The sequence below is a fragment of the Pseudonaja textilis genome, chromosome 9, assembly GCF_049901715.1.
Source record: "Pseudonaja textilis isolate UNSWEBS1 chromosome 9, rPseTex1.2, whole genome shotgun sequence".
Lineage (NCBI taxonomy): Eukaryota > Metazoa > Chordata > Lepidosauria > Squamata > Elapidae > Pseudonaja > Pseudonaja textilis.
In genome coordinates, this window is record NC_141998.1 from 20738654 (window position 1) to 20763718 (window position 25065).

The 25065-nt window shown below is 39.4% G+C and overlaps 1 protein-coding gene across 2 annotated transcripts in view; it reads right to left on the minus strand.

Moving 5' to 3' along the window:
* Window positions 1-12276: 12276 nt before the first annotated feature.
* The window catches only part of LOC113441897 (opioid-binding protein/cell adhesion molecule homolog), a 766143-nt gene continuing 753354 nt past the window's right edge, over window positions 12277-25065 (minus strand). For both annotated transcript variants that reach the window (XM_087939115.1, XM_026709119.2), the window contains one exon: window positions 12277-20109. In XM_087939115.1, coding sequence (XP_087795241.1) covers window positions 20009-20109 — 101 coding nt within the window. In that variant the 3' untranslated portion in view covers window positions 12277-20008. The remainder of the gene's footprint in view (window positions 20110-25065) is intronic.

Here is a 25065-nt window from a genome sequence, read left to right on the forward strand (position 1 = left end):
GCTAATGAGAGGTGCATGAATATCTTACTATTGGTGGATGTGTTAAGATGCGTTTTTCCAATGATTTTCATGGCATGACATATACATGAGCTAAGCTACAGGAGCAGGAAAATGTAGGGGGAATATACAAGATAAACTCCATCACCTGGATCTGTATTTAGCAGAGAATGTGTGTCCTAGTGGAACTGAAAGTTCCATTGAAAGTATTTCAAAAAAGATGTTTGAGGTTCAAGGGGCCAGCAATGTATATTATAAAGTTATGGAGGCGATCAAATCCATCATAATAAAGGATGAAGTGCAAGAGAGCCCCAAAAGGAGAAATATGCAAGGGATCTACGAGTTGATTCTTTATATAAGTTGCTCTTTGACCTCCACTAATCTTTTAGGTGTAGCCTTGGTGCCGTTACATTGAGTTAAAGGTTTTATTGACTGGTTCTTCTCAACCGCTTTGTGAATGCTTCGCCGACCTCATTGTCTGTGTGCAGGTGGGTGAAAACGAGAGAGTTTCTGCTTTTCCCTTGGCTGCTTGGATTATATAGAAGAGAAAATAAAACTGAAATTTATGATCAATTGGGTTCAGGATAAGGCTTTGTAGATAAGCTGGGATTGATGGCTGCAGACTCTGGCTGCTTGCCACGGTGCTCTCTTCAGCAACATTAGAACAATATTGCTTCTTGGGATATTATTTTCAGAATTGTTGTCAGGTCTCTAGCGTAATTCGACATCAGCTACCAGAAAGGACTTAGTTTGCTGAGGTTAAGAACAAAAGGGAGAGTTTGCTGGATCAGAAAGCAAGCCCATTTAATTCAAGGTATTTTTTTTTTCCAAAATGGCATCCATGTGGTAAAGTTGACGTCCTCCTTTGTAGTGTATTCCAAACATGAGCTTTGAAAGGGATATTGCCTGCTCCTGAATTGCCTGTCAGAATTCATAACTTCTGATAGACCCAGTCTCTATTAATTTCTCTAATCCATTTGCAAAGCCGCCTAAAGCAATTAAGACCTATTCCCTGCTGTTCAGGAGGTAGTACTTCAGCAGACGTTTCTAATCTGTAAAGAAGCAATTCATTGTTTTGGAAGGAGGTGATAGAATTATACTTTATCAAAACAGTAGCATTCATGCAGCGGTCAAATTAGTTTCAGACACTGGGTTCCCCCCTCCGCTATTTTTGTTTGTAAAGAGTTGGTAAATTGTACTCTCCCCACTCAGCAGGTAGCGATGGATGCAAATAATCTTCTAAACTAGTGTGTGAGCAACACCTTGTGTTGGTAAGTTCTAAATAATAATTATAGGGTGTCTGAGGAAATTCTTTTGTCAATTGGTTGCTTCATTGTTAGTTTGCGTCTGTCATTAGCTTGCTTTGCACTGATAATCCTGAACTGTATTGTTAAGAATAAGGGAGGATTAGTTTTCTTCTGTGTGCAGTGTATATTGCACATTCAGGCTTTAGGAGTGCATGCACCTATTTTCCATTTCCATAACTCTTTGTGAGGCTTTGTAAGATATAGGCACGGATCAAAGAATTCTCTTCCTGAAGTCCCAGTTTTGGAAGCTCTTAAGGAAGCCAAATATGAGAACTTTAGTAATTCATTTGACTGAGACCAACATTTAATTCTATTGAAGGGTAGATTGATTGATCAAGATGGGTAGGGAATGCCTCCGATCTAGACTTATGTAAATTCTATTCTACACTGTAATGAGTATAACAAAAATATGACTCTGTGGGGAATAAGGAAGACAAGTTTGACAGAGGTCAGCAAGACTCCTTACCTAGACAAAAGAGGTTGCAACAGTTCAGAGCAAAAACATAACACTTGGAGGAGGCTTAGATGGAGTATAAAGAGAAGTCCTGCACAATTTTGGAGTATGTTTTGATGACATATTAGAAACCTTTGCTACCCAGGTCCTCTTCTTTTCTGAATCAACATTTCTTGTTTCTACCCAATGCAGTGTTTCTCAGCTTGAAGATGGATGGACTTCATATCTTAGAATCCTCCAGCTAGTGAATTCTGGGCATTGAAATCTGCACATCTTCCAGCCCCCAAGATTTCACTAACACTGGTCTAATGGATGAGCTAATGTCAGGTGTGAAAGACCAGGTCCACACATGAAGGTCCATTAAAACTGGTTTATTGCTGCTCAGGCCTATACACAGGAATCTTCTCAACTAATGGTTAGCGTCTGTCTGAAGTTAAACAAGGGTCAACATAATTCAGGGGGGAATTGAACTTAATTTGCTTGTGTCTACATAGATTGATCCCTCTTTTAACTCTGCTCCCAGGTTTTGCTATTCTTTCACTACATCTGACAATTTATTATCCTTTGAGAAAGATTAGTAGGAAGAAGTAAGTATTTAAGAGGATGAGGTGATATTGCTTGTCATTCCTAGCACCATTTTCCCCTTTATCCCCAATTCTCCCTGTTGTTGGGAGCTACCTCTATGGAGGAGCACAACTCTTAGTAGATAAATCAACAACCTACAAGACTTAATGCAATAATAAGTAATGCATTAAAGGATGAATACAGGAAAAGAATCAGTACAAGCATATAACCTCTTGTTCCTTGTTGAATACTTATTGTCACAAAGAAGAAAGCATAAAGAAACATATTGCAGAGACCACAAGATCTGACTATTAATAAGGGAAAGGTAAACCCTTTTGATAATTTCTTTTTGGAGTAGTCAAGAACCACCGGTGCATTTTAAATATCCTTAAATAGCAATGTAGGAACTGCAAAAGGAGAGCACTTAAGAGATGTAAGAGAATTTTATATTTTTAAGAATACAAAATTTGGAGTATTTCATGGGCCTTAATAAATTGTTGGTGAAATATGACTGTGAAACCAAACATTATTAGGGTAGAGATTTATTTTCCCAGTTTTTGGACTGGTTTCCGTACATTTCATTACCTGAACTAGGTTACATCTTCAGAGGAATTTAGGAGATGTCAGTGTTGATGTTCTTCTCCTTATAAGGGCTTAGTGTGGGGTGTAGGTATTGTGATGTGGAGCAGTGGTGGGATTCAATTTTTTTTACTACCAGCTCTGTGGGTGTGGCTTGGTGGGCATGGCTTGGTGGGCATGGCAGGGGAAGAATACTGCAAAATCCCCATTCCCTCCCCACCCCACTAACCTGTTTTCCGGCTCCATTCTCCTATGCAGGGCAACCAAAGGAGACCCAGCCGATCAGCTGGGACTCAATGGGAGGCAGAGAATGGATGGGGGCGAGGTGGCATTTGCTGGTTCTCCAAACGGCTCAAAATTTCCTCTATCATTTCTCCAGAATTGGTTAGAACCTGCTGAATACCACCTCTGAGGGGGAGGTCACATCAGGTGAAGATCTCAGACTTCAGGTGGCCTCCCCATCAAAAGACCTACTGACCACATGAAGTCTTTATAAGCAGAACATCCAACAGTGACATCCCTAAATTTTGCTGAAGATGTTACCTTGTCTGGCAACAAAAACATTCAGAAACCAACCCACAAGCTTCTAGAATGAACCTCCACCTTCATCCTACACCTGAGTTACAGATATTCACCACTATTACACACCAAACATTATCTCTGCTGAGTTTAGCCTCAGGAGTTCCACCGTTTCTTTATAGCAATTTCTTTCCTGATGAGTTAATATAAACTCACCTTGTCCCCACAGGATATTAAACCTACAATTGTTTGGGAGCATCTATTCCATTTATTTTGTTTTCTATCCCTTTCCAAATGCAAAATAAATAAATAAATTATAAAAACGCCTCAGGTCAGGCCAGACTTCAATGCTTTTGACCACACCACTTAGTATGGTTGACTGAACGCAGAGTTCATTAGACAGTGATTTCATGCTAATGAAATTGCTATTGATTGGCAAAAGGAGAGTGATAGGACACAGCTGAGAAAGAACAAACTCTTGATGAGAGGTCACTGTTGAGAATTTCTGTGTTCCCCTTTGGGCAAACTTGAGCAGGCATAGCTGTCTCACCGCTTGTCTCCACACCCAAGCCTTCCAAAACAAGGAATTTGAAGATAATAGAGAAGTTGTAGCTCAGTGTTGAAATTTGGGATCCTTGGTCCTTTCTGAGCTTGGTTGGATGTTTCATTACCCAACTCAGTAACATCATCATTGCTATGAAGGAGGAGGAAGAGTGGGAGGAGTGAGATTCTTGGTGCTCTCTGAGCCTGGTTCTTTTCTTGCAGATGTCTCATTACCCAACTAGTTAATGTCATCAGTGCTGAAGAAGTTGCCTAGTTTGGTATTGAAACATCTGCAAAAGAGCAACCTGAGGGAGCACCAAGGACTCCACAAAAGGGAATTTCTTTGCATGGCATCCTAAGAATTGTTTTTTTTTTTTTTTACTATCTTCAAGAAATAATTCTTGTTCCCTTTGATAATTGATTGCTACCTTTTTTTTCTTGAATCTCTTCACTTTACTTGCTGGATAAATCTATTGTCATCTAGCAAAGGATCAGCTACACATCTTTTGGAAACCTGGTGCTTCAAATGTACCCTCCTTGCTGTCCACTTACAAATGTTCCTTTTCTTTTGTTCTCCCCCTGCCTTTCATTACTTTACATTAGTTGTGCCATGATTGACACCCGTGAATTCTTAGTATGCTTTCAATGATGGCACTATTTTGTAAGGGTTTTAGCATTGCTAATAAACAGTGAAATAAGTTGTTGCAGTTCTTTCTCTTAGCACTGTGCACCCTTTATTAGAAGATTTTGTCTATAATTTAAATTTTCAACACCGTCTAATAGGAAAAGAACTCAATTTTGCTACCTTCAATCTTTTGCCATAATTGCCATTCCTCTGCTAAACCTGGAGGAGAATTTGACCTGGCCATTAGACAAGTTTATTGGCCTGTTATTATTTAAAGTTGTTTAACCAGCTCAAGATAAGCCAAAGCTTTCAGAACCTGAACTCCTGCACAAACCACAATTAAAGTGGGACATGTTATGGAGGATGGAAACCCAATAGGTTCAACAGTCTGTTTTAGTCTCTGTTACAGAGGTGGTATTCAACCAGTTCTCACAGGTTCTGGACAGCCAGTAGCAGAAATTTTTGAGTAGAACTGGTAAATACCACCTCTGATATTTGCTGCCTCCCAAGTCCCAGCTGATCGGAGTCCCAGCTGATCGGCTGGGTCTTCTTTTGTTGCCTTGCACAGGAGAATGGAGCTGGAAAACAGTTTAGTGGGGTGGGGAGGGAATGGGGATTTTATAATAACCTTCCTCTGAAGTGGGGTAGAAATGGATATTTTTGCCGTATCCTTCCCCTGGAGTGGGGTAGAAATGAGGATTTTACAGTATCCTTCCCCTGCCATACCCACCAAGCCACACCCACCAAGCCACTCCCACCAAGCCACGCCATGTCCACCAAGCCACACCCACAGAACAGGTAGTAAAAAAAATTGAATACCACCATTGCTCTGTTTGGACTTCAGAAGAGAAGTAAATTTTTTAAGACCTTTTTCTTGAACTCTCCCTGTACAGGAAAAAAAATAATCTTGAATATGAATGTCAGGAACTCCTCATTAAAACCTCTTATTTATTTCCCTCTTTTATGCATTGGCTTTGATAAGCAGCTACCAAAGTGGCTCATGTTTACAGCTTGCATGCAAGAATTCAATTTTTGTTACACAACTGAAAACAAGGTCACTCCTGGCTATCTGTAACATTTCTGTTTTCTCGCCAGTGATCTCCGCTTGGCTGTTTCCCCTCTTTAATGTCATCAAAGAATTCAGAAGCTGCCAATTATTTGTTCGGCTCGGCTCAGCTATTAAATCAAATGGTGTGTGTGATTTTGGTTAAAGCTACTTGTAGAGCACATTGTTCTCCAGATGTTGCTGTATAACAACTCCCAGCATCCCTTAATGCTACCTGTGCTCAAAAGTGGAAAGGCAGATGATATGTCAGCAGCATATGGGTGTTTGTGTGTGTTTGTGTGTTTCTTGGGCTAAATCAAGTATCAGTGACTGTAAAAGAAGGAGAGGAAAAGCCTGGGGGTGGAGTCAAGAGAGGAATCAGCCTAGAATCCTTATGTTTCCACAAACAGTCTTTAAGTTCAACCCCTCTTGCATTTTGTTGATCTTATCTAGTGCCAGCTTGGTGCTAACTATTACTTGACTATATGCTTATGTGTAGGCATGAGCAATAAATCAGTTTAATTAGAACTTACTGTGTGGTCCTAATTATTTGTGCCTGGTATTAACTGAGATAGATAGGGATCTATAGAGAGATCACAAGTTATTCCTAAAAATAACCTGCCCTAAATCATACTATTGATGTAGAGAATCCGGTAGCCTAGGGTAAATGTTGTATATACTGTCATTACTGTCTGGCAATTAGCAGTATATGACTTAAAATGTCTATGGATGTAAGCAAAACGTATCTGGCATGTATAACAATAAATTAAAATATTTTAGAAAAACTGGAGCTAGAAACCATGTCAACTTGTGTAAGTGCAAATAATGACAAATAATGCCATTCTAATGACTCACCAAATATTCTCAAGAAGTTCACCAACTTTCCAAAAAACTATCATTGAAGATTTTAAGGGAAGTCTAAGATGAAGAAGTAGCTTTTCCTGAGACAATCATGGCATGCATGAAATTGGAGCTCTCTTCTGTTCTATTATTGTTCAGAAAATAAATAAATGGAAAGTCAAAATTGTTTATCTAATTCTAAATAGCTGTGTGTCTCCTCTTGCTGGATCCAGGGTGATTAATAAATAACAACAACAAAAGGAAATAAAGTCTAAAACCATACCACTTTACATAGGCCCCACAGAGCTTTCCAATGCTATAATGTCCCTCTGACTATATGAGTTTGCAACCATTTTTATTTAAGACAGAGTTGCAAGGTACAATTGACAGATTTCTCTGCAAAAGTAACTGAAAGTGAGTGGGTGATTATACCAACAACTTCTCATTTGATAAATCAGAGATGTTACCATATGTAACCGGAAGCAACAATTTTGTACTAAACTGAAATATCTCTCATTTCCTAAAAGAGATATTATCCCTTCTTGCTTGGTTATACCAAAAAGACATTCTTTTCTCTTCCTTCCTTCCTTCCTTCCTTCCTTCCTTCCTTCCTTCCTTCCTTCCTTCCTTCCTTCCTTCCTTCCTTCCTTCCATCCACCCTGAAGCTGGGTATATTATTTGGAACTCTGACACCTACCTTCCCTTTTTCCTTCCTTCCTTCCCTCCCTCCCTCCTTCCTTCTTTCCATCTTATCCATATGTTAATATTTTCAACGGAATATTGCATCATTTTCCTTAACACAACATGAAGCTTTGATTAAACCAGCAAGATAGAAGCTCGCATGTGCAGTTTGGGTCTCATAAGTTCAGGGACACAATCAAGAACATTGCTAAATCAAGTAGGAAAATTTAGCATCAACAGCAGTTTTAATGCTTCCACTTGTCTGTGCACATTTGTATCAGTCATATCGGTGCAAGCTTTCCCATAGGTGCAAAATTAGTTGTACAATGTTAGCTGCAGTTATGACGATGATATTCATTTCTATTTTACTGTGTAGTCCTCGTTCCTTAATGCTCATTGATGAGATAGGACCTAAACAACCATAGCTGTTTTTGAAACTTAAGCAGGATAGGACTTGGTTAGCAAGAAATATTAAGCTAGTGAGAAATGTCAAGATTCTAGATTAAACTGAAAAGATGTAGATCCTACACAAAGGCAAACAATTCATGATCATTAATTTGCCTTTGAAGTTACTTAAAATCAAGCTAGACTTAAGAGAAATTTGCTTTACTTTAGTTCCTGAATAAACTGGCATATTTGGTCTTTTAGAATAACAAAGTAGGAAAGGACCACGGAGGTCTTCTAGTCTAACTCCTGTTGTGATTAGCCAGCAGCAGGTGCAGATGGCTGAGGAGAGTGATGACTCAGATGAGGGGCCAGGACCATCACAGAGCGGACTGCTGCCTTCAGAAATTGTGGGGGCTGGCAGCAGTGAAGAGGAGGTTCCCGAGGAGCCTGAGCCAAGTACATGTGCGCACAGGATTGCTCGGATGAAAGAGTAGCTGCAGCAGCACGGGCAACTCAGGAGTAAGGCTGTAAGGTAATGGCCCCTCCTTCAAGAAGATAAAAGCCAGGTTTGAAAAAGCGTTCTTTGCAGAAAGCAAAGAAGCTCTAAGGACCCAGCATTGTGTGTAGAGACTCTGACTTATCTGAAGAATCCTGTCAAGGCTTTTGTGGTTGGACTAATTGACTGAACTTTATTTGTAGATTAAAGCTGTGAAGGTTTGAGTCGCTGCTTGTGTTTGAGATTTTCTTGCGGGTAACAGGGTTGGGTCAGAACAACTCCCTGCACAAGCAGGAGACCCATTCCAGACAAACGGCTGTCCAACCTTTTCTTAAACCTCCAGTGATGGAGCACTCACAACTTTTGTAGACAAGTCGTTCCACTGATTAATTGTTCTAATTCCCAGGAAATTTCTCCATAGATCTTGGTTGGTTCCCTCCATCTATTGTTTCTTGTCCAGCCTTCTAGTGCTTTGGAAGATAGGTTGAAACCCACTCCACCCACTCCCAGTTCTTTGTGCCAGCCCCTCAAATATTGGAACACGGCTGTCATTATTTTTCCTCCTCTCCTCTCCCTCGCTGTACAATTTAAACAGAAGTGAAAGAATAAACACTGACAGTCGAGAGCAAATTATGTGCCCTGTAACTGTAGCTGTTTTGCATATCCAAATAATTCTTCTAATGGACAAATTAGATAAGGCTAGTTGCAAGGAATTAAGTACATGTTTCTCTTTGATCTTCCTTAATTCCTTCCCTCCCCAGCTACTGACTTTTCCCCCCATTCCTTTGATAGGTCTCGATAGCAAGAGCGACATCTTTAAGGCTATTGTTTCTTGGGGAGTATTTCTGTTGTTTTTACAAAGGAGTTATTTAAATGAGGCAGGAAAAACAAAAGGGAAAAAAAAAAAAGAAACATCCAGCTTGCTGGCTTTTTCCTGGACAAGATATCCTTTCTTTATCACTTCATTTTAACTGGGGCATTGTAGACCAGCCGCATTAAGCTTTCTTGGCTGAAGGCAGGAGAGATAAAACGAAAGCTTTCATTATGCGGACATGTTTTTGTAAAGTGGTACGAGCTGAGTTTTAAAGCGAGCCAGGCAGACAAATAGATAGATACGCATGAATGGATTGTCCAGACAGAGATGGAAGGATATGAGGAAGGAGAAAAATGTGCTTGGTTGGAGAGATGAATAGATGAGCAAGAGAGAGGGATTAAAAAAATAAAAAAAGAATGGAGTATAGGATTCCTTTTTTAAAAAAAAAATTTCTGCAGCAACTTAAGTAATTGGAAATAAATGATTTTATGTAATTGATAGAAGAGGCAACCAATAAGTATAGAAGCATTAGACCTTACTTCTTCAAGAATCAGTCAGGGGGATGATTTTTGTTAAAGGGCTGGGACAAGAATTAGTTGGGAAAAAAAAGTCCTTATCATAATAGTTTATTTCATTCAAGTGTTCCTATTATCTGGTTGAGATATATTCCTTATTCTTTCTTTGAAGTTTTTGATCCATGCCCTACTTGATATAATCTTGACAAATCATATCAAGTGCTTTGATTGACAGATAAAGGCAACAATGGTGTCAGGTAGTGGTGGTGTTTGAGGAACAAAATGATACAATGGTCAAAGAGAAGTCTATTTTCTGTAGTTTCAGGGGGAATGATCTATAATTCAATGAGCTGCTTGGAAAGCCAAGTCTAACTCAAGTTAATCCAAATCTGAGGCCCAGATTTACCAGATATCTAATTAGGCAAATAGAATAGAATAGAATAGAATAGAATAGAATAGAATAGAATAGAACAGAATAGGAGAATGGAATGGAATAGAATAGAATAGAATAGAATAGAATAGAATAGAATAGAATAGAATAGAATACAATAGAATAGAACGGAAGCTGGCTGCAGTTCAGATAAAGACCTCCATGCTATTCACCATCTGCAGTACCTTAGATTCTGTTAATTGAGATAGATCTAAGGCAATATGGACGGTGAGGTGGCTCAGCAGTTAAGACGTTGGGCTTGTTGGATGGAAATCTGTCAGCTCAGGTTCAAGATCCGAGAACCACATGATGGGTTGAGTTCCCATCCTCACCTCAGCTCCTGCCCATATAGCTGTTCGAAAGCATGCAAATGCGAATAGATTATTAGGTACCACTTCAGTGGGAAGGTAACAATACTCCATGTCGTCATGCTGGCCACATGACCATGGAAATGTCTTCAGATAGTGCTAGTGTTAGGGTTCCAAGCAACACATCCATAGCCTCCAAGATGGCCTCAGTCAGGCCAGCTTTAGAGTTGACAGCTAGCTCAATGGCCTTGAAACGGAGATGTGCACTGCCCCGTATAGCATTGACTAGTGGAGTAAAATCTGTAGGGATGCCTTTATACTTCTTTTTTAAAAAAATAAGGCAATATATAATGGAAATCTCTAACACTAGTCTTTGAGGTGCATTGAAAAGGCAAAGTATTATAAATATTTACTTAAAAAAAAAATGCTTTACTACTTCACACTGCTGACCAAGGAGTAACTGGATTTGTTTCACAGGAAGATGAGGGTTTTTCCCCCGCCTCTTATCACCTATGCAGTGAGGAAATGTTACAGCTTCTAACAAGTTAAAATAGCTGCCATGATCATTATTTAAAAGCGTGGATACCTTTGAAATATAGCTTGTATGAGCTGTTACTCAGAAGGGATTGTAGGCTTGATGATTTTAATCCCTTTTCTGTAATGCCTAAATGACTGTTCTTTTTTCTTCCTTCTTCATGCTTGTCTTCTCACACATTGTGTGTCCACTGTTTCTTCTCTTCCCAATATAACTACTTTGTTCCCTTAATCCATTCTGTTTTTTTTTTAAATGTTTCTACTTAAAGGAAAGCATGTGTGTTTGTGTAGTGTGTGACAGCGCTCTGTATGTAAAAGTGAACAGTTGGTAATGCATACAGAGGATTAATTAATCCTATAAATTAGGCATCTTATTTTACAAACAATTAATTTTAATTTGCGGGTTCATGTGCACATGTATAAACTGTCTGCTACTCATATATCAATTCGTATTCCTATATACCTCTCTCCCTCCCTCCCTCCTTCTCTCTCAACCCTCCAAGATGGCCAAGATAGCCTCAGCCAGGTTGATTTCAGGATTAACAATCTCTCTGTGTTACATGCCCACAAAAATGGTGTGTAGTCTGGATTCCTAGGAGGGAGGGAGTGCATTCCAGATGAGCAAGAGACATTTATTTAGTGTATGTCACATGTCAGCCAGGGATCACCGAGTTGGCTGCCCACCTCTGTGAAAGGATTTTTTTTTCCCAGGTGTTGTTACGTTTACCTGAGTGATGCCTGAATGCCAGTAGGCATTTGGGGGAGGCTCCTTGTCCCTACATGGTTTATTCGCTCACGGGAATCGAACCACCAAGCTGCCAACCTCAGTGGTGTGTAAGCCCAGTGTCTTGCCATGTGAGCCACCACGGCCCCTAGCAAGAGACATTTCAATATGTGTGACAGAAAGAGGGTGAAGATGGCTCCTCCCTAACAGCTACCACAGCATATACCTTATGGTGGTCTTAACATGCTTTAGTCTGGCAAGATTCAGTCCACAGATGTGTGGCATCTCTGCTTGGAAAAATCACAACCAATTTCTTTGTTTTTGGGCACACACACACACACATTCACACACATACACCTGAGAAATTACCAGAATTTAGTTTCAGCCAAGAAGGGAGATTGGAGATTGTACAAGATTGTTCTTTGTTTGTGTGTCATATGTTCTTTTTAGTGCATAGGATGATCACCATCAACAAATAATCTTATATCATTTAAATCTGGAAGGAACCATGGCCATCCATAAATAAAATACAATAATAAAAATAATAACATAAAATAAATAATAAAACAATAACATAAAATAAAAATAGCAACAGCAATAGGACTTAGACTTATATACAGCTTTGCAGTGCTTTAACAGCCTTCTCCAAGTGGTTTACAGAGTCAGCCTATTGCCCCCAACAATCTGGGTCCTCATTTTACCCACCTCGGAAGGATGGAAGGCTGAGTCAACCTTGAGCCTGGTGAGATTTGAACTGCCAAATTGCAAGCAGCCAGCAGTAAGCAGAAGTAGCCTGCAGTACTGTACTCTGACCATCGTGCCACCGTGGCTCATAAAGCTGAGAAGCACTTCTCTAAGGCATACATTTAGGGAATAAAACCAAATCTTAGATAAAATTTTCCCCAAAAGGTACAAACTTCTCCAAACTTTATTGATACACTGCACAATCACAACCATCTCTTATTCTTTCTGAATTAGAAAAGGTTACAACTACAATGTAACATGCACAAAATTTCAGCTAGTATATTCACCTTTTTTAATACGATTATTGACAGGAAAAACAAGAGACTTGACTTCATTTGCTTTAAGAAATTAAAAATAAACTTTAAAAAAGTATCTCTAGAAGGCTGACAGAATAAAAAGAAAAAAAAATGCTTTAAAAACTTCCATTGGATTATACCTTTCCCCCCTCCCTCCCGTCTTGTTAAAGCATTTGAACACTGAAAATTTATTTACTATTGTTTGTTTCTTTTTATAGGATAAAATGGTGTGAAAACAATATGCACAGCCCGTAGCTTTGATACAGCTAGAAGAATTGCACCATTGATAAGTCACAGAACCTGTATCAGGTCTAGCAAAGATAAGGACTCTGAAATGGACAGGTAACGTTTTCATACAACCAACTAGATTCCTCACAATTGCACTTATACATTGCACAATAATTGGATTTTGTTTGAGAGGGGAAAAAAATGCTTTCTGGTACGTGTAAATAACAGAAATTATTTTTCCCCTATTCTGGGATTCCTTTTTGTGCCAGTTTATTTGCTTAATTCAAACAGTGAAGAGTTCATTTCAGTCCGGTAAAGAATTCATGGTGTCTATTTCCAGTAATTCAGAATCATGACTACAAACAGGACAGAAGAATTTTGAGAGATAATCTGATGAATTCTCCTTTTTGTTGGTTTGGCCTTCAATTTAATATATTGGCAATTTTTACAAAGTCATATCAAACTAAACCAGGTGTTTTATTGTTTAGCATCCTTGGCACAAGAGAGCTTTAATGCATCCGTAGGGATTCTGTCTTTATTTCAATAGAGATAGCCAGCCGTGAGGATATTGAAATTCACAAAATGAGCACTTAGACTATGAGCAAGGAGACGCATTTCTGGAAGGAGAACTTTACACCCCTATGAATGAGCAGGAATCTCTAAACCCTTGTGAATATTTATTTATTAAATAATATAAGCAACCCTTGAAAGATTAAACATTCCTTTTTTAAAAAATTAAGATGACATGGAATGGCTCTTAGTTCTTCAAAGGGCTCTGCATGAGCTTGTACAGAGTCACAAAAAAAAACCTAAATGAAGTTTTGGATTGCTATATGAACAGCAATCACGTTAAAAAAATAGAACTACAGATAGTCCTTGATACAGCTGTCTTCTAGTGGGTAGCTCTGTTTTGATTAGGCTGATGGCCCACATACTTGTTTGATATTAATCCTTTCATTTTATGAAGGAGGAGAGGTCATGCCGAAGAATGCTTAAGTGTCTTAAATTCAGCTGATAGCATAACTAGGTCGGAATATGTCTTGACTTGCAATCTGCATTTTAATACACTTTTTAAGAGCAGATTTTCTGAGAAGTAAAGGCTCGCAGTAGGCTTAAGCAGCAAGCCATGATTCTACAAGGAGGCAGAGGCTTCCTTGTTTAAAGACCAGCAATTGAGGCAACTGAAGGTGCAATCACAATTTGTTGAAACAGGAAGCAGGGAGCACTGGAAATCACTTTTGATTAGCAACGTGGGTCAACAGATGATCAGGAATGCAGGTGTAAAATGCTCACTATTTGCTCACATGATGACTGAATGAGCACCTTATACAAAACCATGATAACAGAAAGGATTACATGTCAGTTCTTCCAACCATTGGAGGAATCAGCCATGACTGTTTCCCCTTTAGTTAACCGACTTGCACTGCAAACAAACCAAGTTTGAAATAAGTTCTCATTAAAAAAAAAATGTTGGAAATGTTTTGAAGTTGCCTTGTTTGACAATATATTCAAGTTCACTGGAAACAGGGAACTTGGAACAATATATGAGAGAAGGACTGGTTCACCTAAATCTTTATTCTTCTTCTGAGCTAGATGGTTAAGGAGAAAAAGAAAAAGGGAGCTTGTAAGGCCAGTCATACATTTAATATATTTTTCATTATTTGCAGTTACTCAACCACAAAAGGTAGAAAGAAATATTTCCTGTTTTATTGTCCTAAGAGTCTCAGTTTTTGAAATCCATACAATTCTCCCTGGATAGATAACATTTCCATGGTTTTCCCCCTCTTCATCAAAATATATCAGGCTACATTAAGATGAAAAGCTAGTCTAACACATTATGGCTGTGTTGACATGTCTTTAAAAATAAGTTAACTTTACAGAGTTCTCTCTTTAATCAAACCAATTTGTTTCCTTCTATTTGGGGGAACCATCTAAACTACATAATAGGAAAGTGCTTAATTCATACATGTGGATGATCATTCCTAGTTTGTCTCCCCCACCCACCAACCCACACAAGCCAGGGATAATTAAAGAAGTAGATGTGACTTCCTTTACACCTCCTCAGGAGAGAAACAAACCACAGTTCCGGAAATGCTGATTATATTGAACAAGCCAAAATAAGAACTTCTGTGCCTTAGGAAAAAGAGTCAAGGAGGAGCTAGCAACAAAATAGTTTCATTTTTTGTGAATACAACCTGTGTGTCTTCACATTCTTGGAAGATAATAGTGGTGTTTTTTTTTGGCAAGGTACAAAATATTCCCCTGTTAGAGGAGTTTTGGATTGACTTCAGTGGACATAATAATCCAACACAATGTGTAAGCTGTACTAGCACAAGTAGTCATAGTGCAAGGAAAACATTTCATCTTACTCTAGGCCATGAAAGCAGTCTTCGACTTACAACCAGAATTTATGTTGCTAAACAAGGCAGCTGTTTTAATTTTGATCATGTGACTGATGCTACAGGAGTCATACATGCGAGGACTGCTCATTGTAGCTTCAAATAGTCACTAAATGAACAGTTGCTAGATCAAGGACTGCTTGTACTAATGACTGTGATTAGCACTGGTAAGAACAGAGGGGAGGGAGATTTGGGATGAAAGTACCGTAGATATTCTGACAAAATTCATCATATATTCAAGTCAAAGCAAGTGAGAGAGAACTTCAGTGGTGCAACATCTATTTTCCATGAATAAGGTCCAGAAATGGTTAGGGAAAGATCTGAAGAGTTTTCCTCAATTGGTGAAAGCAGCTTTCTATATTCTATGCAGAAAGCATCCAATATTCATGAAAAAAGACCCTTAGTGAATCAGATATGAAATATCCTTGAAAGTGCTTAGACTGATACAGCAAAATAAAATGTCAAAACTTTTGTTAGTCTCAACTTACATATCTTCAATTTCAATGAAGGGTGTTTTTTTGTGTGTGCCATATTCTTTTTAAAGATTCATCTCAATGTCTGCAACCTTGTGTTGATTTACTCGTATGCGGGTTTATTGAAACAAAAGAACTGTAGCCCATATAATTATAGTCTACTTGAAACCAAAGGGTGTGATTTACCGATCGGCCTTTTATATGTTTATGGAAGCATCATACAAGTCCTCGTGGAAACAGATTGAGGGCCCACCTTGGCCTTGATTCTCTCATGGTTGGTGAAGGAGATACTTGAAGTTTTTCACCTTCAGAATGTGAGGCATTTCTCATAAACCCAGAAGCATTCTCCCAAAAGCATGTGGAAAATATTTGAACACATCAGGCACTTAACTTTAATCATTCTTCAGCAAACTTAGCATGTGGTGTGTCACCAGAATGTCAGTGCACTTAATTCAGGAAGAGTAGCTTGTTTCCCCCGTTGCAGAAAATCTCCAAGAGAATTACTTACAGCTAGAGTGTCTTCACTTTCCTTCCACTCAGTTTAGTTCTATCCCAAGGGGCTGGTTTGATCTTCTAAGACAAGGGGAGACATGCAGAAAAATATAATGCTGGTAGAATGGAATTGCCAAGGCAGAGTTGTCTTGCAAAATAGGTGCGGATTGCAAAATAACTCTGATATATGTCAAACCCACAAATATTTTCTAGGCATGATTTTAAACGTCTTAAATCCCTTTGCTCTGATGATCTTACCAGTTTCTGTACAGCCCCCTTTGAATCCCTGTGGATATGGGAATTATGACTATTCTATGAAAAATAAGACTACTGTTTTGATCCAATTCAGTCCTACGAGTTTGTGGTTAAGTCAAACCAAGAGTTGATTTCACTTGACTATGAGTTAGTATGAGTGCGGTGGCTCACATGATTAGGACACTGGGTGGACGATCAGCAAGCCCACATTTGAGACCCAAGTTCTCCTGCATGGCAGGGTGAGCTTCCGTTATTCACTCCAGCTCCTGCCAACCTAGTATTTTGAAAGTGTGTAATCACGAGCAGATAGATAGGTGCTACTATGATGGGCATATTCATGAGGATATGAAAGGAGCCCACAGTTGGGCATCTCTGGGCAACAGATAATCCTTTCAATCCAGAAGTGTCTTAGGTTCTTTCAACACAAATGTGAGCAAGTTTGTGTTTGTCTTTCTGTGTACATGTATGGACCCAATATTTCTCTAAAACTCTTTCTAAGTCAGCCAAAAATCTGCTGCTTGGAGTCAGGATCAACTAAAGTCCAAATGCATCTTTTTTTCCAAATTCTCTAAGACCAAGGGAAAAGCTATCATCTTTTTGAGCATTTATAGGTATCTAGCTGCCTATTTTTAACTCTGGGGCAAAGAAGTGAGTCTTTGGCCAAATATAGCTCAGCAGTTTCTGCAGGGACAAAAATCTCTTTTGCATTAAATAGACTTTTCGGGTACAGATTAAATCAGACTTCAGAAAGCTTTATGGCACCAAGGCTCTTCATGACTACATGATCACATGAAAAACAACACAGCATTTTATGACACTTTAAGGACAAATTATGGCATAAGCTTTCAAAGACTATTTCAGTATACGGATAGCTTCGGAGCTGAATAGGGAAAATTGTGCTATATCACTGGCCTCCTATATGAGAAAGAAAGTATTGACTGACATGGACAAGAGAATGACATAATTGTGAAAGCCATGTTCTCCAGCTTTTTGTATTTCCCTCTCTGTCCACACCTCCCCACCAAAAAAGAAGAAGAAAAAACCAAGCCCACATCTGATGACTTCTTTTCTTGAAATCCGAAGAAACGTGCCACTACGGACAGTAAAATAAGTCATGGGATGAAAATGTCTATACATTCAATAATAATGCAGCTGGGGTATCTCTGTTTTCATTCCTCATCTAAAAACCAGGCCATGACCCTTCACATGTTTTAAATATGAATATACCACCCAAATATTTTAGTCTTGTATAAGTAAATATCAGGATCTTTGAATCGTGTTGTATGTAGCGATAAGGTAAATACTTTGAATGGCACATCTCTTTACTTATCCAGGCAGACCCATGGAGAATTTGAACCAGTCACTCACAAGGTCAATTTGGTGTTGCCAAGACAAAACTGAGAGCAGCTCGGTACAGTGGCTGCCATACGTCCTTACTGCTTTTCAGGGTGTGGCTGAAGAAGACAGTCTTGGAACCATTCACCTACTGAGAAAGTTCCCCAAGAGAAAAACGTAATGTCAGGAACAATGAATTATTTCCCCATCTTGGTTTCCGGCTAAGAAATAGCCTTTACCTACCGCCAAAGTAAGACATTTGGGAACTTGGATTCCCTTCGTAGGACATCTTTGTGTAGATGACTTCACTCATCCCAGTTGTCCAAATTTGATCAGGGTCTTGACTGGAAATGAGTCATGTCAGCATTCTTCTTAGCACTCTATAGATTAGAACTACCTATTGGTTGATATTTCTTTCTAACAATGGTCTGTAATGTTAGTAAGTCTTTTTTTTAAAATTCTTGTTTATTCCAGACATCCACAAATATCCCATCACCAATACAAAGAAAAACAGCATTTTTTTTTTCTTTCCTTGTAGGAAGCCAAATCCTTTCCTACAATGTTTAGGTTTTTTTGTTTTTTTGTGTGTGTGCAGATAGAAGCAATTTGAACCTTGGATCATCCAGAAAGAGGAGCCAGGGGAGAATTTTCATGATCCATCAGTGGTGCCTTTAAAAAACAGTGACCTGAAACAATTCCTTAGCTGCTCTGCAGGGCTAGTGAAAAAAACCGAAGAGGCACACACAAAATCGAATCTCCCTTTTTTTTTTTTTGCTTCTTCCTATCTCTGATTTGTAGTTCTTCTCCTGTTTCTTCAGTGTTAATTAAATGCTTAGAACTTAAGTTGCTGTTCAGAAACCCTTCTGCTCCAGAGAGGTTTCCAAAGAAATGTACAACTAATGTCAGAAGAACTAGCAAAGTAATTGGCCTCCAACAGCTTCTGAGGATGGATGTGTAAGATAACAAACACAAAAGTTGTTCTGGGGAGGCTTGACCAGGGATGGGGCAGAGAAGTGACCCCATTGCTGTGTCCAGATAATGAAAAACAATGAGTCTCTTTGACTGTCTATGTGCAGTAGAAAATTGGGGGCACTGGAAAGGATGGTAAATATTTCCCCACCAGATTCAGCACTTTTAATTTTAATTGGTTTAAGGCAATGCTTGACAATGGAAATGTTTTGCTGGGATGACATGGGCAAGAATGCAAAAGGATTAAAATCCATGGATTGGCACAATTGCTGATATCCACATGCTCCAGAATACTATTCCATTATCTTTGCCCATTCTTTGATTCTTTGATTATTATTATTTTTTACTGTGCCTTTTCTTCATCTATATTATTCCTTTCTGATCCTTTATGGACTATCTCCGTGCCTTCCCTCTGCATCAAAGAAAACCAAAAGACTGTAGCGGAATGTTTAAAACTAATAATGGGTTGAATAATGAGGAATTAAACATTTGTCTAGCGAACGGCAGGACTCAATGAAAGGTGATCGGGCTGATAGATGTTGGAAGAATGGATGGGGAATTGAAGAGGAACAATGTGGATTTTTTTTATAAAAAAAAGCTCATCAGATAATTACATTGATAAATTGATTAATATGGCAAATAAATGACGGGGAAGGCAGATGGATGGATAATTGGATGGATGAATGGATGAATGGGCAGAACGATGGTTTGATGAGGCTGATAAATGTGCTTGACTTGCGATTCCATCATTCCAGGTTTTTTAGTAGCGACGAGGAAAAAGAGCTTCCAACACTCCCATCAGTTGACTAACCCATAGTCTGCTTCTTAAAGTGCAACATGGTGCCCCATCATCACTTCCATTCCTCATGTAAACCACATCCTGGGGAGGCTTGCAAAAATGTTCTTCTCAGAACGGTAGCGAAGACCTTCAAAGAACCAACCAAAGGGGAGGCAAGAAATCCAGAATATGAGTGGATGCTTTGAAGAATGAACAGATATGTACAGCATTATCATTATAAAAAAGGGGAGGGGACAGTCCCATTGGTCAAGGAGACACCGAAGGAAGATGATGCTTTGTTGACTTGCTTGATGGACAGTTGTCTCTTGGATGAAAGCATCTCTCTTCCAGGGGCATTTGGGCAGGCAGAAGCATTTGGTCAGAGAAAGGAGAAGTTGACGTGTTTTTCACAGAGCGTTTGAGGAAGATGGAATGATCGAGGAAAGATGTGAAAACTTATTCAACTTATCCGGGAAATATTTGTGATGAACTGACCCAAAAAAAAGGGTGGTTGGCTTGGAATCAGAATGCCCCTCCCTCCCCTTGTCCTCCCAGCAATGGAATCAAGCTGTAGACTGGTTTCTGTTTTTTCAGGTTCCCCCAGTGGTATGGATGGTTAAAAGTCTGTGGTGCGGGAGAAACCAGGCAGCATTTTGCAAGGATCCTCGCTCTTCTTATCAAAACTTGAGCAGGAAATAAGCAAAGAGAGTGCCCGATAGCCAGATGCAGGCCATTGCTCTGGAAGCTGCACTGTTGCCATCGTGTACTGCTCCTGGGCCTGGATTGGATGACAGACATACACACACACACACAAAAAAAAGAAGGAAAGAAAGACAGTGGTCGTTAGCAAAATGAGATTCCCCTCCCCCCTTGCAAATATCAAGGAGGATTCTCAGAAACATTTGCGGGCATAAGATACATTTGGGAGAGAAAATAAAAAGTTATAGAGAGATATGGGGAGAAGTCTCAGGGCAGAAGGCAGAGCAAAGGTTCAGATGGCCAAATATGGTCTTTGAAGGTCTTGGGTATAATAGTTAGATTTGCCCCACTGAATTACAGTTCAGTGAAAAGTATTGGGTACGTAATTGGAGAATATTATCTAGACTTTAATGTCAATCCTGGTGAAATAACACTGTTTACTTACTTTTTCCATTGGTTTTTAGAGTATAAGCCAGGGGTGTCCAACTTTGGCAACTATAAGACTTGTGTCCCAAAAGTGCTTTTTTTCAGAAGACAACTGGACTTTCTTGTTTTGTTTTGTTTTCTTTTGAAGACATTTCACTTCTCATCCAAGATGTTTTGCTTCTCATCCAAGAAGCTTCTTGAGCTTTGATAGAATAGTGGGGATAGTTGTCAGAGCTGAAGAAGCTTCCTGGATGAAAAGCAAAATGTCTTCAAAAAAACAAAAAACAAAACAAAACACCAAGTCCAGTTGCCTCCTGAAAAAAGCACCTTTGGGACAACCATGACTTGGATGACTGAGAATCTCTACAACTATAAGACTTGTGGACTTCAACTCCCAGAATTCCCCAGCCAGCAATTCCCCATCATGGATTTTAGCCTTTGGCCTCAAAATATCTTGTGCATTCCACTCCTAAGGGGATCCATAACATCTTCTTTAATTAACCTGCTTCCTTGAGAGTGTTATGGCTACCTTCATGCTTGGTCTGTGACACAATCACCAAGAAGAAGAAGAAGAAAATGTCCTTTGTTCAACATATATCATGGCTCACATGCTTGGAAAAAACAAGTGAATGGATAGAAATAATAAAAAAGGTTAAGGAAGTCCTTAGAGGGAGAAAGTGAGCATTCAGAAAACTATATTCCTTGAGAATGGTTCAGGGATGTTAATAACCAGAACAAAGGAATCATACAAGGGTAAAAGCCAAAGCAAACACAATCCTATAAAAAGAAAATAACATTGCATCATTAATCATTTGCAAAAGGGGGCGAGGAAGGGATAAGCACGGATATTTTATTGAACTGTTGCAATGTAAATTCCATACAACATCGTGACATGTGCTAAAAGACAGAGATGTCTTAATGCAGCTGTCATTATTTTGTTGACATAATGGTTTCGAATGGATGTTATGTGTACAGTATGAAGCCATTGTGTTATTTTAAATAAAGAAGTTATTCCCTACCAATGCAAGAAATATGTACAGTTTATACAGAGTAACCATGTAAGAGGAAAGATCCAGAGTGTTTTATGGAATGTTGTATAGGTTGAAAAGGACCATGTCCTTTGAGCAGAAACTGGCCATATTTTCCTTGGGAAGACTCCCAAATTCAGGATCAATCATCTCCAGCCAAGCAGATAGCAGATAGGAACTGTTGGGGTTGTGGAAGGTAAAAGGATGAGAAATGGAAGAAATGGATTAATAATCCCATTTATTAATCAAATCAAAATTCTTGGCAACTCACAAGTGTCTCATCCAAGCTTTCATTTAGTAACTTCTTTTCTTGGTCAGCTTCCTAAGAAGTAGTGTAGGCATATCTTGCCTTACAGATTTCTCTAGATTTATTTCCTTTGTGAAATATTATATTGCTCTGGTACAAATGTCTCAATTCACAGCAAGTTAATAAAGACTCAATGGTACTTTAGTTTTTCATGAAGACAAGATTTCATCTGTCGTTTGAGACTATTGTTCAACCTTCCCCAACTTGGATGCCTTCCAGATGTATGGACCTTTTCCCCCAAATTCTCAGCAATCAATCTCCTGGCCAGAAAATCTAAGACTTGCACACCGAAATCCAGAGTACGTTCACATTAGTCAGGTGGCACAATTCATAACGTTATGTAAATGAGCCACAGGGTGTAAGATTCTCATTTCCCCTGGACTTTTTTGTTTTTTCTTTGAAGGCATTTCGCTTCTCATCCAAGAAGCTTCTTTAGCTCTGATAGGATAATGGGGAATGGAAGGATTTATATTCCTTGCAGACAGCTGGTCATATGCATCCTTTTAGAGGGTCCTTGAAACAATTGGAGGCCCTCTAAAAGGATGTGAATGATCAGCTGTCTGCAAGGAGTATAAATCCTTCCATTTCCCACTATCTGTCAGAGCTGAAGAAGCTTCTTGGATGAGAAGTAAAATGTCTTCAAAAAAAAAAAAAAAAACAAGAAAGTCCAGTTGCCTCCTGAAAAAGCACCTTTGGGACAACCATGACCGGGATTGACTGAGAATCTCTACAAACATTCTCCTTTCCCCTTTCTTCCTCCACTCTGCTGAAAAGGAGGTAGGGAACATTTTGATTTACAATCCCCAAAGATCCTGTTCTGTAGCTTCCTGAAATTAGAGGCACTCTCTCTCTCTCTCTCTCTCTCTCTCTCTCTCTCACACACACACACACACACACATACAAAGATGCACAACCAATTTGGTCATTGAGCACTGTGCCAGATGAATCCCCCAAAGTGGCTGGGATGAAGGAAAAGTAGCGGCGCCAGTCACAACATAAGCTAATTTGATTAAATTTTAAGTTACACTTAATTAGATGCTTAAAATTATCGCTGATGATATTCACAAGAGTGCACCAGTGAGCAAACTACAGGCAGGAACCACAGGTTGTGCATCTCCTAGTTTTAACCCAAACAATTGCAGGTAGGGGTCAAATTGGCTCAAAATCCAGCTGTGTTATCACAACCCCTATTTTAAATTAATTTAAATTCTCAGGTCTCATGTCACATGAAATCCCTGTCATGCAGATGTGTTCCTTCTTTGCGCCTGTTAACTGTTGGGAGAAGATCTGCAAACAAGAGTCTCATTGCTATGCATAGATGCAATGCTAAATCCTATGAGCAAAAGTGCAGGACATTGATTTAATTAAAAATGTAAACATGTTTATTAATATCCTGGTCCTCTCCCTCAAGCATCTGATATAAACCAGAGGGTGAATCTACCTCCTGCATCGTAAAACAACTATCCCAATTGTAACAGCTGCGGCACCAACGGCCATAACAATCACAGTAACAATATATCAACGGCAACGCATTAAAGCATCAAAAAAAATCTCTGGAGACAAGGAGTGATGGATCTCCACAAAGAAGATGTGGTTTCCACCACTAGATATATCCCGTGTTTACCTAATTTGAAATGATGGTTAAAAATACCCCCGAAACTCTGCAACTGCTCTTAAGGTTGCAACTAGTCTGTATATTTCCTTGGTTTTATGTTTTTTTTCAACGCTCCATTCTGAAGTCCATCAAACAGAGGCAGAACATAGAGATGAAAATAAGACTAAAAGCACATTTCTTTTCCCTATCTCTTTAAGGATGCTTTTAAAAGTTTTAGCGGAGAACTGAAGCATTCCGTGCAGGTTCTCAACCAAATTCAGCTGCAAAACCCCAAGGCGATTTTCCCTTTCTCCCCAAATCCCACTGCATCTGTTAGCAACCAAAGAGACTGTTTGATTCATTAATCTGCAATTTTATAGCAACGCTGATTGACTGGAATCCTAGAATAGAACACATCTGTGCCACCACCTCCCATCTGGAAACCTTTATGCACTAACTGCTCTTAATACTTATACTCTTGTCGTTTTTGCTCCATGGTGAGGGCAACGGCCCACTTCCCTTCAACCACCCCTTGCCTTCCCCACCCCTCATTCCAATATACGAAAACTGCTGCTTTCAGATGTGGCTTAACAAGCTGAGTGGCACTAGCCTAGTGAAAAATTAATAAGGGCCAGGACCATTGCAGAGAGATGGGGGAGGAAGGAGGGAGGGAGGCATAGAGAGAATTGGAAAAGGAAACCTGGATAATTGTTCTGCTTAAGAATGGTTGATGGTGGCGGTAACATTGCCTGGAGTTGTTCTATGTCAGGGGTCTTCAATCTTGACAGCTTTATGACTTGTGGGCTTCAACTCCCAGAATTCCTCCTCCATTCCTGTTAGCTCAGGAATTCTGGGAGTTGAAGTCCACAAGTCTTAAACTTGCCAAGTTTGAAGACCCTTGTTCTATGTCGCTCCTGGAAGAAGCAATTTCCAATAGTCAAGTTATTGCAGAACTAACAACTGTGGCAAGAAAGGTCACAAAATGGGGGAAAACTCACTTAACAAATGTCTTACTGAGCAACAGAAATGTTGGGCTGCATTGTGGTCCTACATGGGAGGGATTGAGTGGTCTTGAGGTGGCGCTCTCATCTCACAATCTGAGATGAGTTCAATCCTAGGTAGAGGCAGATATTTTTCTCTCTGGTCACAATAATAATTTATCTTCTAAATAAAACTCCACATGGGTGACAGGAAGGGCGCCAGGCCAAAAAACACTCTGCTCCATTCAGTTGCCCAGACTCCACCTTGCAAGGGATTATGGGGGTCATTAAAAGGAGATGGTGATTGTAGCCCTATAGTTTGTATACAGTTTCGGCCTGACTTCTCTCAAAAGATTTGATCTTTTTAGTAACAACTGATGTTTCTCCATAAATAACTTGTTGAAAAGTTGGCTCCATTGTCTAGTTGACTCTTCCTCCTCTGGAAGGCAACCCCTCTCTTCTGAAAATCCACCTCCTTACTACATTCATTCACACACACACACACAAAAACATTGGATGCAAAAACCTAAAACCGCATTTGCCTTCTTTATTGCCGCATATCAAATGACCAGCTCAAACTCAGTGTGCAATCACCTACTATACCAAGAACACTGTCATGAGTATTGTGTTGCCAAGCCAGGTGCCCCCATTCTACACCTGTGCATTTGATTTCTGCTTCACCCCTGTTTCCTAAGTGAAT